This window comes from Juglans regia, chromosome 7, assembly GCF_001411555.2.
Source record: "Juglans regia cultivar Chandler chromosome 7, Walnut 2.0, whole genome shotgun sequence".
In the NCBI taxonomy this organism is placed as follows: Eukaryota; Viridiplantae; Streptophyta; class Magnoliopsida; order Fagales; family Juglandaceae; genus Juglans; species Juglans regia.
The window spans coordinates 21,631,015-21,648,286 of record NC_049907.1 but is presented as its reverse complement, the minus strand read 5'-3'; the positions used below and the strand labels follow the sequence as shown (position 1 = coordinate 21,648,286).

The following is a 17,272-nucleotide window of genomic DNA, read 5'->3' as shown; positions in this document are numbered from 1 at the left end:
GGGTTTCATCATTGTACTATTTTCATATTGCGAAGAAAATAACTTCTTGAGATAAATGTTTTTCTATAATTTTATATTAAAAATATTTTAATCATAAATATATTAAAAAAAATAATATCACAAAATGAAGTGATTTTATACAATTTATTAAATTATAAAATTATTTTTATTTTAAAATAAATATATCAGATTATATAAAATTACATCAACTTATAAAATTATTTTTATATAATTTATTTATAATTATAACAATCCTCTTTTTATATATATGATTTTTTTTTTGTTTTTTGTCTTTCGTTTGAGACTGGGGTTAGAGGCACCGACGCCGCCGAGTACCAAAATTTGGTACGATAATATAATTTTTTAAGCATTTTTTAAAATATGTTTTTATAAAAAAAAGTACAATACAAAAATATAAATAAACATAAATTTAAAAAAAAAAACGCACAAAATCAGTACACCAAAGAGAAAGGTTCGGTGGAAGCATAATTTTCCTTCGCGATTAGCCTGAAAATAGAATTAGAAAAGATAGACAATGATGAAAAGACAGGAAGAATATAAACTGACAATACATTGGAAATTAATTAAGTTCATAAATGTTTAAAAAAAAAAAAAAAAAGTTAAGTTCATAAAGACTGGATCGATTACTCATAATTTAATATTGAAGTGAGTTGAAATGATAAAATATTATTAAAATATTATTTTTTAATATTATTATTATTTTAAAATTTAAAAATTAAATTATTTATTATATTTTATGTTGAGATTTGAAAAAAATTATAATGATGAATTAAAATGAATTTAAGATTTAAAATTATAATATTAAATTGAGATGAGTTGATCAGAACCGAGTGGAGACTGATTAAGCACCGTGCATGCTTGCATGCATGCATGGACGGGACCAATTTTCCAATCAATTACAAGCACTGTGCAAAAATAAAGCTAGCCAACCCGCCCGCCCAATTATAAAGAATAGGGTAATGCCACGGATCCGCTCATTGTCCCACAGCCAGCCACACCAAAAAAAAAAAAAAACTTACCGACTTAGAAAATATTATTTAATGATGTTATAAATTTTTTTTCTTTTAAATATTTAAAAGTATTATAAAAATAATGTAAAAAAATCATTTTTAAAACCTTTTTTTTCACATATTTTTTTAATACTTTTAAATATTTTTTTAAAAAAAAGAAAAAATTCATAATATTATTAAACAATTAATTTTTTTTCTTATGGATCCTATATTTATTCACTTTTTTAATAGAGATTGTGCCGCTCTTACGTACTCTACGATTATAAATATCATTTTTCAATTATAAAACAATAAAATGAAAAGAAAATATCTTCTTATATTTAAGGGTAGGCAATGGGGCCCGCACACCACTACCCCGATCCTGTCCGCCCAATCTCTTATATTTATGAGCGGAGCGAATCCTTCTTCCGCCAGATGCAGGTGGCTCACATCCCTACTAGCAAGTGCGGGGGCAGGCTGCACCTAGTCCCGACCCTAATCATTTCTCCTATCCTGGGTGCGCGCACACATATTTTATATAAATATATATATATATATATATATATATATATATATATATAACAAGACGAAGCAATTTTGTTTATGGTCTTAAAACTACCCCTCCCTCCCACTGACTCTCACTCTCAACTCCCTTTAATTTTTTTTTACTTAGTAATTAAGAAAATATTGTTTAATAATATTGTGGATTTAAAAAAAAATATATATTTAAAAGTGTTACAAAAATAATGTGAAAACAAAACAAACAATATTTAAAATCTTTTTTTCACATCATTTTTTTAACGCTTTTAAATATTTTTTAAAAAATAAAAAGATTCACAATATTATTAAATAACATTTTCTTAATCACTAAGTAAAAAAACTAAAAAACAAAAAAAAAAAGTGAGCAAGACAATGAGCGAGGTCCCCCAGCGAGATCCCTATCATTTTTTTAAAGAATAATACTATGTATAGTCGTAAATGTGTAAACGTTGAGCAATTATTTTTAAAAAAATCATATTCATTATTAAAAAATTAATTTTTTTCATGTAGGTCTCATATTTACTCATTTTTTTCAAAAAGATTATGCCGCTCTTGCGCACTCCACGATTTCAAATATCATTTTTCAATTATAAAACAACAAAATGAAAAGAAAATATCTTCTTATATTTAAGGGTGGGCAACGATGCCCGCACACCGCTACCCCGACCCCATCCGTCCCGTCTCTTATATTTATGGGCAGGGCGGATCCTTCTTCCTCCAGATGCGGGTGGCTCACATCCCGTCCAGCAAGTGCGGGGGGCAGGTTGCGCCTAGACCCGACCCTAATCATTTCTCCTATATGGGGTGTGCGCACACATATTATATATATATATATATAAAACAAAACGACGCAGTTTTGTTTATGGTCTTAAAACTACCACTCCCTCCCTCCCACCCACAGACTCTCACTCTCAACTCCCTTGATATTCTCTCTCTCATCTCTAACTCTCTCTTATTATATCTACCCTCTCTCTCACTCTCTATCCGTCACACGTCGTCACCATGTCAACTATTTTTTATATATCTAGATCGTCAATCTTAAATGAATTTTCTTATATTTTTACTTTGGAATCTATATTAAGAAGCCTAATATTGTATAACAAAAGTTTTTGGGATCCATATTAATAAATTTATTATTTCTCCTAAACGTAATTTTAATTTAATTTTGGTGAGGCCACATCCTTGAAAATAGATAATATATAAAAATTATACAAAACTTTGTGACGATAGGAAAAAAAGTTGAGAGAGGTATTTCAAGGTATATTGAGATTTTAGGAGATTTTGGTGAGCATATAGGTATTGTAAATTTTTTAGAGGAGGTCATTTTCTATATTTATAGAATTATAAATAACATCTATGAGTTTTTTAAATCTTCGAAAAACTTTGGAGGGGCTATGGCCCCCGGCCTTAAGGTTAACTTAGGTCTGCCACTGTCTCCTTTTAGTAGATATTACTTGATTGTGGATTCTATTAGCTCCAATCGATTCTGATCTCTTTAAAATGTTAAGCTTTTGTTTGGAAAGTGGATAATGAAAACTCAAACTTAAACATCAAAATTCACTACAAGAAAACCAACTATTTGCAACACTCCATATCGCCACAAAAAGTAGCCAATTTCACAACAAAAAGTATTTTCGTCCATTTTTCATGGCTGCAAAGTGGCCGTGAAAGAAGTGCCACAAAATGTATCTTGCGGCGATAAGTTTTTTTGTCACAAATCTCGTGTACATTTTCGACCATATTTGTTGTCGCAAAAATTTATCTATACGGCCTCAAAAACTGTACAAACCATGGTTACATATGGTTGCAAATATTTTTTGCCACTGCAAATAATATTTCCAGCTATCAAAGATTGCCAGAAATAGTATTTTACAAAATAAAAATATATATATTATTGAAACCTCTTACAAAGGGATTTAAGTAAAGCAAGACCTAAAGAAATTACACAATTGTCTAACTACACAATGCCATAACAGAATCTTGGCATCTAGTAGGGGTCACAGAGAGATTTAAGTAAAGCTTTGCTAAGGATAAAACAAATCTATCTTTAAAGTGGATGGATGAATAACATGAGTGCTTCATGCACATGGTTTCATATATAAAAGCACTTACTTTAAACTCTGGCAACTTTGGAGGGATCTTCTTTGGAAGTGGCAATGAAGGGGACTTGAGAATCTGCACATCACAAGCATAAACTTCAAGGGAGGGAGGCAAAACGAAGCAATTTATACAAGTTTTGTATTATCCTTGGGCAAGTTATTTTACCCTATAGTCTGTCATACATCAGAAAGTATAGGGGAAGATTTTGAAGAAACAGCAATGAGAGAATAACCTTATCCTTTGGGCCCTTACATAACAGCCTCATGTAATTAAAGTTGTAACATGTCATGATCATAGGAAACGATACACTAATTTTCCTTGCCATCTATGAAACAAATACAGAACATATCCACTACAAATGTTAAAGTCTGTTCAAAACGAACATGGAATGACTTCATATATACATCTATCATACATCATGTTAAAAGTACTATGGGATGAGCACCACATGGTTTTTAAGGAGCAAAAAATTGGTAAGAGAATTTATTAAAGTTACATCTCAATAAAATCATTTTTAACAAAAGCTTTCATTTTGAAGGGAAAAAAAAAATTATAATTTACCATATACGTATAGAAATAAAATTCTAAAAAACACAACTTAGCATCTCCTTTAAATTTTTAAGACAGTATTTCCAATTTTCAAGGTATAATATTCATCCATTGTCATTTTTGTAATGATATTTTTAAAAATCTTGTTCTCAATAAAAACTAATAGGTGATTTTTCATAGGCTCGTTTTCATTCTAGTATGTAAGCTAGTTTATGCAAGTTTTTCTATAAAATCTAGATGAGTTCTGCTAAGTGAAACTCGAGTTGATCCCTGAACCGGGTTCTCCACGTTAGGTGTGCTGTGTAGATTAGCTGGACCGGATGCTAAGTAGATTTGATTGAGATATCTTGGTGCCCAGAAAGAATAATGCTACTCTTCATCTATTTTTTCATCATTTTATGATGTGTCATTAGATAATTAGAGATTATTTATTATGTTTTACTTGTAAATTTATCATTTAATATCACATGATGAGAAAATGATAAAAAAAAAAATGATGAATAAATTTTTATAAGAATTTTGAACCCAAATGAGCCAGTGTGTTTTCGGTTTCCTTGAGACCAGCTTTTGAAGCTAAAGCATATATATGGGCTTATATCACTTAGAGGAATGTTATTACATTTTAGATTTTGCCATGCATTGGGTTAGTTGGGATATATGGGCTTTAGCTAAAACCATGCCCTGAGTTTCTTGGGAGCTAAATCCCCAAACAAGCACAGCCACACCCATCTTATCTCTCCTTGTGCTCGAATCTGCCAAAATCCCAGGACTGAAAAACCTTGTCAGCACTCCAGCAAGCAAGGGAACAGATAATCATCACAGTCAGCAAAACGATTATTTTGACAACTAGTTATGGACAGATATGGGTCGGCAGGAACACAAGGACAATATTACAACAGTGAAAGATCTCAAACTTTTTTACAAAACTAGAACATTGAAAAAGAAAGGATATTAGAATCTTAAAGAATAATTCAGATTATTTATAAATAAATAATATTAATAATTTAAATATATCTAAAAAAAATTATATTCTTTAACCTCTAGAGCATTGGTAATAGTTTATACATCTTCATATTCATCTTTATATTTGTATAATATCTTCTCAATTTAGTCTGTATTGGATTATGCATCTTCAAAATTTTGTATAATTATGAATAGTATTTTTTTCATTTGAAGAAATATTATCCACTCTCTAAACATTATTTTATTATTTATTCTCTCTCCTACCCTTTGATCTCTCTCAACAACAACACAAACAAAGAAATCAAAGAGGACCGGAATTGATAATTGCTTATTTGAAGAATATCAAAAAAAAAAATAATTTGATAATTACTTATTTGAAGCATATCAAGAAAAATGAATTTTAGAAAAATGAATTTTTTTAAAAAAATAATATTTTATTATTATTTGATTCAAATATACATAATTTAATATAAAAAAGTTTCTTAATATATAAAATTAATTTCTAAAATATCTGATTTTATTTTTACATATACATATAAAAAAAATCGATGATGATCAGATTGGGACATTCCTCATCCAACTTGCATAGCCCTACAAAGAAATATCTTTCATAAATTGTTAAAAAAGAAGTACTGTAATAGGTAGAAAAATGTCAGAGACAGACAACACTTTCAGTCAAAACTCATTGCCAATCTGTTTATGGAGACGAGACGGTCATCCACAATAATAAGGTAGGGCTAAAAAGTGCTTTGAGTGCAGCTGTTCTCTGACATAGACACCCCAACAAGGCATTAAGGTTTGTTTGTTTTTAGAGATGAGATGAGATGAGTTGAGATTAAAGTTAAAAAATTAAATAAAATATTGTTAAAATATATTTTTTAATATTATTATTGTTTTGGGATTTGAAAAAATTGAATTATTTATTTTATTTTGTGTGGAGATTTAAGAAAGTTGTAATAATGAGGTGAGATAAGATGAGATGTTTTTAGAAAACAAACAAGGCCTAATTCTATTCGGATGCCTACGACAAGCCACCAAGTTTCTTTCCGGCAATGTTTGAGCCAATTGCACCTTATTTCCTTAGAAGAACAGTGCCAACGGCAGGGCGGCAAATCGTGTTTTCGAATAACATTCGTATGGTGTTAAATGATTAACATTTGATTATATAGATCAATTTGAACTCAATCCGTTAAACTAAATATATCAAACTTTTAAATTCTAACACAATTCATTTACAGCATATTCAATAGATTAGTTAAAAGTTAAATTCATTATATATTTAGTTATCAAAAACTAACTGCAATGGATTAATTAAATTCAAAAAAATTAAACTTTAATTACAATAACTTTCAAAATAAACTTTAAAGTTGATGGTTACTGTACTTGATCAAATTTATATTTTATTATTAGTTTTCTTTCTTCTTCCATCACATCTGCCTTCAAGCAAGTGCTTTTTATGAAAGACTTTGTGCATGAATATTTTCCTTTCTTTATTATGATGTCCTTTTCATTTATTGTTATCGTGGCATTGGCCTGCATCGATAACCATAAGTCATGAATATAAGATGCTATATTTCTAAGTTTTTAATAATGCATGGCTTTATGTGTCTGGATAAAATTAAATATAATAAAATTAAAAAAATTAATAATTAAAAAAATTAAATATTTTTTTAATGTATTTATTTTATTACTATATAATGAATAAATGGATAATCCAATGTGGAGATTTGATGTGAGTGAAATAGCCAAAGCTAAATTTATCTCATTATTTTATTGTTATATAATGAAAAAATAGTTATTTCAATATGAGGACTTAATGTTAATAGAATAATCAAAGTCAAATTCATCTCACATTAGCTAAAAGTGTTCTTTAACTTTGGCTAATCCATTAATAGTGCTCTTAGATAACGGGTAGTATAATGTCACCCATTTTGACTTGTTTAATAATTAATTAGAAATATGTTGACACGACATGACTCATTTAAACTCGTTTGTTTATGTAAATGGATTGAACTAAAATGCATAAGTTATTTGATCTGATTAACATAATTTCACATAAAAGTTAAAATCTATATTTATTAATAACTACAATATCTTAAAAAATATGTATTAATATTTTTCAAATTTTAACATATAATAAAACTAATATTACAAACCATACAATAACAAATATGAGCATAGGTTTAAAATTACAATCCCAACAACAACAACAATAAAAACATAAATATACTGAGAAATACCAATGTTACAACTTAACAATAATAAAATTTTAATTTTAAAATAAATCTTAAAAAGGTTGATTTCGTGTTAAGTATGTTGACCCATTATTGACTCGTTTATTAATCGTGTCTTAACGAATCAATCCGTTTTGACTCGAACCCATTAAGATCAAACTCAAACCCGCTAATTTCATGTTGTGTTCGTGTTGGGTTCACGGATCGTGTCACATATTGTCGCCCCTAATATTGCATGATTTCACATTGTGTTTTTGTCATTTACATATCGTTTTATTAACACTGAGTGTTTGGAAACAGCATCCCGACTAATCTCAAGAGTGACATATCGTATAAAAAATTACCAATCCAGGTATAGTGAAATGGGAACAACGCCTAGCAAAAACCCTTCAATTTGATAAGCTATTTGAACCTCAAACCAAATTGAGAGATCAGTTGTTAACCCCTAATAGCTAAATTGGCATTACAAATAAAATGCTATGAAGTGCTAAAGCCACAAAGAAATCTCACAAAAATAAACTCATAAATTGATATGATTTTATACAATAAGTTAAATCTACTTCACAATCTAACGTATTATATTAAATCACGTCAGTTTGTGAGTTTACTTTTATAGAATCTTTTTGTGGCTAAAGTATTTTTCTTATCACAGACCCAACTGTTTTGTCCTTTCTTCCCCGGTAAAGATGGAAGGCAAGCAATTTTGCAGCATTAAGAGGAGATACATTCATCCAAGGCTTGCCATTATCATCAAACTTTGGCCATGTAAATCAAGTTGGAAGCATTGAGCCTCCTCCAACGTGGATGGAGCTGATGATGGATCCTGTTAACCTTCTAATTCAGGACATGTATTTTTTGAGCAAAAAGAAAAAGTTTCCATATACATTCATATCTTATAACTGCTTCTATTATTTAACACTATAACTTGAGCCAGGCTATTGAATTAGGCAACCTTGCAGCTGATGTGTCGGGTAAGATTAGAAAAGGTAGAGGAATATAATAATACTGGGGAATGATTCTGTATTGAATGGAATATCCCATGTAAATAGTTGTCAAAATCACTGTAAATGTGGTTAATTAAACAATGTAAGAGAAGAATTCAACCCAGGAAATACACAACAGAGGGAGGTTTTAAAGGAAAAGGGAGAAAATTAAGCACCAATGCACCATACACAAAGACAGTTGATTATGCCAAGTATGAGAAGTCTTATTATGTACAATATATTTGGTTCACATGGTCAAGGAGAAAACTTTCAAATTTTTCTATTTTAGTTCTATTGGAAATCTTTTCCCAATGCTAAGTTATATCCCCTTCAACATTAACCATGTTCTGTAAGGCAGGAAGCTATATTTACATTGAAATTACAAGAAAAAACTACTTATAATTGATTCGCTAACTCATCCCTTCGCCGGCGCATTCGAGCTCCCCAGGACAAATTTTCACCAGCATCCTTGTTCATGCTTCTCCTCTTTAGCCCCGATAGCTGAGCTTGCCAACGGTTCTTCCACTCACCTATCTCTTCCATTCCCTGATCATCAAGGAAAATTGATTTGAATATTGGTAATAAAGTAAACACAAGAGTCGGAAAGCCCAAGAACTAATTTTCCAAACACAAGTTCTTAGTAACAAACAAGAGCAAGAAAGAAAATGACAAGAGCCTACAGAATACAGGGAAGATGGAACCCCTTTTCCTTTCCGGTACCAACTAAGAAAGCAGAACGGTAAAAAGAACTGAAAGCTCGCAAATTTAATGGAAACTAAGAACGCACCCATTTTTAAACAACTAACTATAATCTTTGAGTTACCATAAGCACCATGACCATGCTTCAAAATATCCAGTGAACTGCACTGAACTAAACCAAACTTTTCTTGAGATTGATGCAGGAAGTAGCTTTCCATAATCGAAAAATAAATGCTTGTTTGGTAGATTCAAAGAAAATAGAAATATTGAAGATGACACACCTAAGAATTAACAGCTTAATTAAAGAATATCAGAAGTAATCTTGAGAACAAAATCCCAACAGATGTGAATTGAATAATATTTTTTAATGTTTAGTCCAACAAAGTTTGGTGATTATCTTGTAAAAAAAAACAATATTTTTGGGATTAACCAACAAGAGTCAGAAGTCCTACATTTCTTCTGATCAGGCATACCAATAACAAAGATATCAGAGTGAAGGATGCAGAGCCATCCATGGTTTTTTTTTTTCCCTTCTTTAATATTTGAAACCCTGATTTGCCCAACTTAATGGTGCAACAAAGAGATAGCAGGGAACAAGACAAATTCTTTAAGACACAGCTGAGGAATTTATACGATGATGAGTAAATTATATGCATACTGAAATCAACATTATCCGAAATTTCCTAAAACTCCAACGCCCATAATAAATTGAAAAGAAACACAAATGAACAAAGATGGCAATATAAATAATTGAAAGAAGTGAATTCAATGAACTGAACCCCAAACCCAACCATCTAAAGAAAAATTAAAATAATCCCATCGAGAGACAGAGACAGAGAAGAGACGCAAACCTCGTTGCTCTCGTATTGTCTTCGAGCCGAGAACGCGAGGTGGAGACCTTTGGCCAAGTCTCTGTCATAGAGAGCTCGCCTTCCGGGATCCGACAAGATCTCATAAGCCTCTTGGACCAGGATAAACCGCTTGGTGTACTCCTCGGCCTGGCCGGGCGGGGAGACGTCCGGGTGGTACTTCCGGGCTAACTGCTTGTACGCCTGCTTGATGTCGACCAAGGATCCGGACTCGGGTATGCCCAAGAGCTCGTAGAAGCTCAAACCGGAGGCGGCGGCGGCCTCCTCGGTCATCAGCCCATCATTGACGGCGGCCCTGGCTGTGGTTCTGAGCGACACGGGAGGCATACAGGTGGGGAATACGAGTTTGTAGGGGAAGAAACTGGAGTGGGAAAAGGAAAACCGGGAATTCGAATTGGGTATGTTAATGGGTCGTGTGGTGTGGAGGTGGAAGAAGCGAGACTCGCTTCCTTGAACCGGTGTCAAGCCGTAGCAACGCATTGCTTCGCGCGCTGTGTGTGCGTGTGGATGTTTTGGGATATTGTCTTCTCTTTCCTTATAAGGTCTTGCAGGGGTGCAGCATGTCTCCTCTTATATGTTCACCTCTGATTTATTTATTTATTTATTTATTTATTATTATTATTATTAATTTTTTGTGTTTGGTTTTTTTTTTTTTTATTCAAAGATTTATTTTTGTTTTCATTGAATTTTCAAGGTGGGGTTTATTTTTGTGTTGGAGAGTTGTGGGCAAGTTGGTGTCATGGGTGGGGGCAGAGGAGAAAGGGAGAGAGGAATAGATTCAACTAGAATTGGAATAGGAATAGGACTGTTGTCCCGTTTTGTGTCATAGAAGTGAATATATAGATAAAGGAGGGAAAAAAATAAATAAATAAATTAGAATATCATACACATATAATTATTTTATAATTATTGTATAACGTATTTTAAGTCAATCAATATAATTGTGACACTTTATTAAAAAATAATTTTAATTTTACATAGTTACTCTTCATTTTAAGTAGAGTGGTAAAATAATTATAATAATCAAGTTCAGAATTGATGAATAATTGAGTTAATGAATCGGGTAATTCAATAAATTGAATCGGGTTATCCATGATAATTTTGAATTGAGTGTTTTATTATTAATAAAAGAATATTAAAAATCATATATAATGCAATTCAAGTATTTAATATCATGTATAAAAAGAGTTTAAAATATTAACTCATTAATTAGTTTCAATAAGAATATTATATGAATTTAAATAGTTTCAATAAGTTTGTAATTTATGTATTTTTTACTTACCTCAATTGTCTATATTATGTTGTCTCAAATATTCTCATATACAAAGAAGATAAATATCTTGAAGTTATAAATATATCACAATAATAGTATTTAATGCACAACCACAATTAAGAAAATAAATAACACTATGTTTTATCTCTTCAATTTTTTTGCCATTCTTATTGAATACAATAATAAAAAAGATAACACATGTTTAGTTCTATCATTATGAAATATAAATTCCATTTATCAAATACAATTTTGAAATCAATTTAGATCAGATAAAAAGGATCTGAACTGATTGATTACCGATTCGATGAATAATTAAAAAAATACACTAAAATTGATTCCACCCATTCAATTTAAATCCGCCTAGTCAACCTAAAAGGAATATATAATATAAAGAAATTCTATATGGAAGCGTTACACGGTTACACCACATACATTTATCTAATCAACATTTGATTTGTCATATTTGGTTTTATATATTAATGATTTAAATATAGAAGGACAAAGATGACAAATCACATGTTAATTAAGTGAAGGTGTGTGGTATAAGGTTTTTTTTGTTTCATTTCTCTATAGTATATACCACAATTTTGCTCGTTCAATACTGACAGAGTTTAAAAAAATTATATTCAGTAGTCTTACACTACACACCTGCTGAGGAAAAAAATATAAAATATAAAATATAAATTACAAACCCACATTATCAAGTGTATGGTATATGGTTGTTGAGTAGAAGAACTTCAAAGTTTAATCTCATCCAATTATTGTTCTTAGAATAATGCTATATACAAGTCATAAATTTATAGATCTCTCACATTATAAAAATGTGGGTCTCACTTTGAAAAAATATTTTTTCACAATGGGCCCACTTTTTTATAAAAATCTTTACATTTAGGCATGGTTTGGATAGCAAGAACTTTTCATCTGTGATACCCCATATGATATGGATAAGGGTAAGTGGTGTATGGGATCCCACATTGCTTGGGAAGGAGAAGTTCTTACTCTTTATAAGGTTCCAATGGGGCTCCAATTGTATCATTGACTAGTCTTTTTGAAGTATAGGTCATGTGGTTTGGGTCTTCCATTAGGGCATTACAAATGGTATCAGAGACTATCCCAACCAGAAATATGGGACTTGAGCCGTGCCACCTATAATGGATAGACCCGACGAGGACGTTGGGAATTTAAGGGGGGTAGATTGTGATACCACATATGATATGGATAAGGGTAAGTGGTGTATGGGATCCCATAATGCTTGGGAATGAGAAGTTCTTGCTCTTTATAAAGTTCTAATGGGGCTCCAATTGTATCATTGACTAGTCCTTTTGGAGTATAGGTCATGTGGTTTGGGCCTTCCATTGTGGCGTTACATAATCTCATCTCAATATTCAAACATCACAAATACAAACATTTTTCAATTTCAAATCTTTAATTTTTTCATCTAATTATTATATAATCATTACAACTTTTCTAAATTTTTAAACAAAACAAACACAAAAAATTTAAATTTTTCAAATGTCAAAACAAAAATTATATTAATTTTATAATATTTTTATTCAATTTATTCTCTCTTTTTTCAAAATCTCATAAAATATCTCCTATTTATCCAATCCCATGCTTTTTTCTAAGATTTATAAGTTTATACAATTTTTTTTAGAAATACGAGTCTCATGAATCTTTATACTTTTTTTATAATAAAATCTATTTATTTATAAAAAAAAATTATGCTAAATCTATTTATTTAGAATTTGTATATATATCATTTCTCATTCTAGAGCTCGTCATTCAATTCTATTTCGTTTATTTTTATATATGAGATGAGATAAATTAAAAATTAAATAAATATTATTATAAAATATTTTTTAATATTATTTTTATTTTAAAATTTAAAATATTTAAATTATTTATTTTATTTTATATGTAAATTTTTAAAAAATTATAATTATGAAATAAGATAATAATATTTATGAAAACAAACTAGAGATGTCGGTCATATGATTGGAATATCATTCATTTGTTTTGGTTTTTTTTTTTTTTTTATGAGTACCCGTCTAGTAGCCGCTTTTTTCCTTCTGCATAAAAGAAAGGGTAGTGATAGGCTTATTGCTTATCTACTACCCATCTACTACTTGTAGTGTTTTTATTTTTTTATTATTTTATTTTAAATATTTTTTTAATATTCTTAATCATTAAGAAAAAATTAAAAAAATATATAAATTTATTAATTATCACTTCTTTAACTATTAAGTAAAATAAAAAATTATAAAAAAAATCAAATATAAAAAAAATAGTAAATAAATAATAAGAGTTAGTAACCCTATCATTTCCCTAAAAGAAAAGAAGAGAAGCCGACTCTACGTAGGCAGTACTATAAGATTAATTTTCCATTATTCTAATTTAAATATCTTAACAAATACTTATATATTAAATTAAAATAATCACCACTAATTTTATTTATTTTATTTTTCCTTATGCGTTTCCGTACAAGTTACTTCTTTATAAGAGTCTGACAGTGACTTTGTTGGAATTTGGAGTCAAAATGAGACTACTTTTATTTTAAAATTAATGTTTTGGTAAATAATATGCTTATAATTAATATTTACATATAATAACATATATAATTTAAGTTATTGATCAACTTAATAATATAATTTTATTTATTGTTTTTAAAAACAATTTTAATTTATATTTTAGAATATATAGTTGTAAAAGTAATTTTAATTAATCAAATGACGTATGTGGAACTCTCATTAGTGTTGATGTGGCAACTCCAAGGATTTATTAAGAACAAAAATTATATACGTAGTCGTTTTTGTGTATTTTTTATATATTTTACTAATGTGATTGGTTACATTATCTTTTTTTAATATAAAATAATTATTTTTATCAATCACATTGATAGAGTATGCAAAAAGTATACAAAAGTGATTATATACAGCATAAATCTATTAAAAACTCAAAGAGTAATTGGATTTTTAAGGACGCAAATGCAAAAAATAACTTTGAATTTAAACTATTTTTAATATGAAATTCACGTAGCGGTTGAATGTATTCATAGATCTTCATGTCCTACCTATCCCTCTCATCCCACTTTCTCCCTCTAGTATCAAGCAATTCTATTTTCATTCGCAACTAGATGTTTCAGTCTTAAACCAACCTTTAATTATCTCTTTTGCACATATTCTCATGTGTTCTAAATTCTTAGTTTTTTTTGCTCTCAACTCATGAGCCCCTAAGACATCTGTAAAAAGATTGATACAATCCATGAATCCAATACGAATACGATTAATCCGGTAAGACATGATTAATAAACAGATCAGTAGTGGGTCAACTCGTATAACATGAATAAATTTTATTTTTAAATTTTGTAAGTGTTTAGCTTTATATGAATTTCGTTGTTGTTAGGATATAATATTAATATTAGTATTTGATTATTTAATATCTAAAAATATTGAGTTTTTTTGTTAATATGTAATTTTATTTTATGAAAATATTAATTTTCTTATATATTTTTAGTTTGGATACTGATAATAAAATATTTTATCATGAATCCGGTTATAATTGTTAATGGTTTTATATAGTTATCCTTGTATTATATATAAAATCATATTAATTGTGTTAAAAAATAAATATACAAATTAACTCAACTCATTTATATAAAACAAGTTAAACAGGTAATGTATATAATTATTAAAATGTTTAAGTGGGTCGTATCGTGTCACCCGTTATTTAAAGATGTTGTGTTGAATTTTATGGTCTGACCTATTTAATTAAACGAGTCGTATTCAGATTAATTCATATAATCTAATACTTTTAACTTAAAATGACATGAACACGAATTGACACCCCTCGTACTAGAAAGTGTTTCTTCCAAAATGAGAAAGGTGGCCGATCTTCAGAATAAATAATTTTTTTTAAGGGAAATAAATAAGTTGTTTAAAGGTAACTATATTCAATTCGATGACAAGTAGTTCTTGCTTCATCTTTTAAGAATTAACTTAATTACTAATTAGCCACTAATATTCACTAGCTAGTGTCTTTGATTTTCTTTCACATTAACCAAAAACATAATTATAGACCATGTTACAAAAGAAAAAAGAATCATGTGCACGTGTTAATAAATATTTACTGTTTGTTTCATATTTTTCATTCTCTAATTTCTCTTTTTGCACGTCAAAACAAATTTCAATTATTAAATGTCATGGTCCGTGGATGTTCATTGATGAGTAATGATAATATTCTTTATTGGATTTGTTATAATAAGTTTTATCGGTTGATGTAATATAATTTAAATAACCTTTTTTTATCAATCATTTAAAATAAATTAATGCATAAGTCGACGTAATTGAGATAAAAAAATATATTTCTCGTCGACACGTGACAATTTTATTCCTAAAATAAGTTTTCTTTGATAATCTATGCTTGCTAGCTCCACCATATTAAGGAATCGTTTGGATTGAAAAACAGTTTCAACTCATCTCATCTTATCATTACAATTTTATCAAATTTTCATATAAAATATAATAAATAATTCAACTTTTTCAAATCTTAAAATAATAATAATATTAAAAAATAATATTCTAATAATATTTTATTCAACTTTTAATTTTCATCTAAAACTATTTCATCTCATCCAATCTCATCTCACCATCCAAGCAGCTTCAATCTATGAAAACAAAAGAGATGATGAACGGACATGATACTTATCATCTTTGTAATGATTTGTAAATGATTTGATGACGAGAGAATGATCCCATTTTAGAGTGTATCATAATAATAGTTATGAATATATGTTGAGGAATAATCTTACATTGACTGTGGACAAGGTCTTGGGCATATTTATAAGCAATGAGCAATCCTCTCTTGTACAACCAGTTTTATTAGATGAGTTAGGCCCATGAATTTCTTCATGGTATCAGAGCCTGCCACAGGACGAATGGGGGCCCACACTACTTATCCCGTGACAAGGACTAGAAAAAATACTGACCTGCACATGAGGGAGGGTGTTGAGGAATAATCTCACATTGACTGTGGATAAGGTCTTGGGCATATTTATAAGTAATGAGCAATCATCTCTTGTACAACCGATTTTATGAGATGAGTTAGGCTCATTAATTTATTCAATATATACTATATTGCATGTAAGAACTATATATTGATCTTTCTCATTACTTGAATAGTTTTTCTTGCTGGTCATGAAAAACCCAATGAGCATTTTTGTCTCATTATAACTCATAAGTTTAATCTAGGTTAATATAAACTCATAACTTTTACGGAACATGTAGTAAAATGTGTGAGATACCTTAATCTTATATAACTTTTTAATTATTGCAAGAAAGGCATCGAGCATCAACTTAGCATAAAAAAAAGTGGTCTTATTTTAGATGTATAGTTTGCACAAATTGGTATGAATTTTAATTAAATAATGCTAAATACAGGTGTACAAGTCTCACACACACTTTTTTTTTTTTATTATTTTAAAAAGAAGTTAAGATCTATAATTAAAGAATAGATTATATATATATGTCTCAAATTTGGTCTATTTTTTGAAAAGGAATACGCGAGAGATACGTATACAAATTATTTTCTATTTTAATTTTATGGTTTCGTCACTCACAAATATGAAAAAGGCAGGCTTGATAAATGCTGAAAGGAGGAGATGGCATGCATCAATTGGAAGACAAAATGAAGATAGAATCAATGGAGGTAATTGGAAATCGACGCTTGCCTACCAAAAAATTGTTAATTTGGAAATAAAAAAACAAGCATAAAAAAACAAACTATATATATATATATTCATGAAATTAGAATATTAGTGATACTGTATCTAATTATCCTCAAGCAGAAGCAGTTCATGATATGATCAGCGTATCCGCCCAAATATCCTTGAAAATGACATTCATTTTGATGGAAAACAAATATATACATATATAATTATTAGAATATTTCCCTATCAACCAAGATATGTTCTGTGTGTTCAACTATAATGGCAGCCGTTCGAATGTTAAGCAACTCGATAAATCTCAATTATCATATCTGTCTAGGCAAATCATGA

General features: G+C 29.3%; 1 protein-coding gene across 1 annotated transcript; it reads right to left on the bottom strand.

Moving 5' to 3' along the window:
- Positions 1-8,547: 8,547 nt before the first annotated feature.
- LOC109008445 (chaperone protein dnaJ 20, chloroplastic-like) lies at positions 8,548-10,503 on the bottom strand. Its single transcript, XM_018988529.2, has 2 exons — positions 9,930-10,503; positions 8,548-8,925 (listed from the first exon to the last, which is right to left on the bottom strand). The coding sequence occupies exons 1-2, from the start codon at positions 10,425-10,427 to the stop codon at positions 8,776-8,778; spliced, it is 648 nt and encodes a 215-aa protein (XP_018844074.1). The 5' UTR covers positions 10,428-10,503; the 3' UTR covers positions 8,548-8,775.
- Between the last annotated feature and the right edge of the window lie 6,769 nt (positions 10,504-17,272).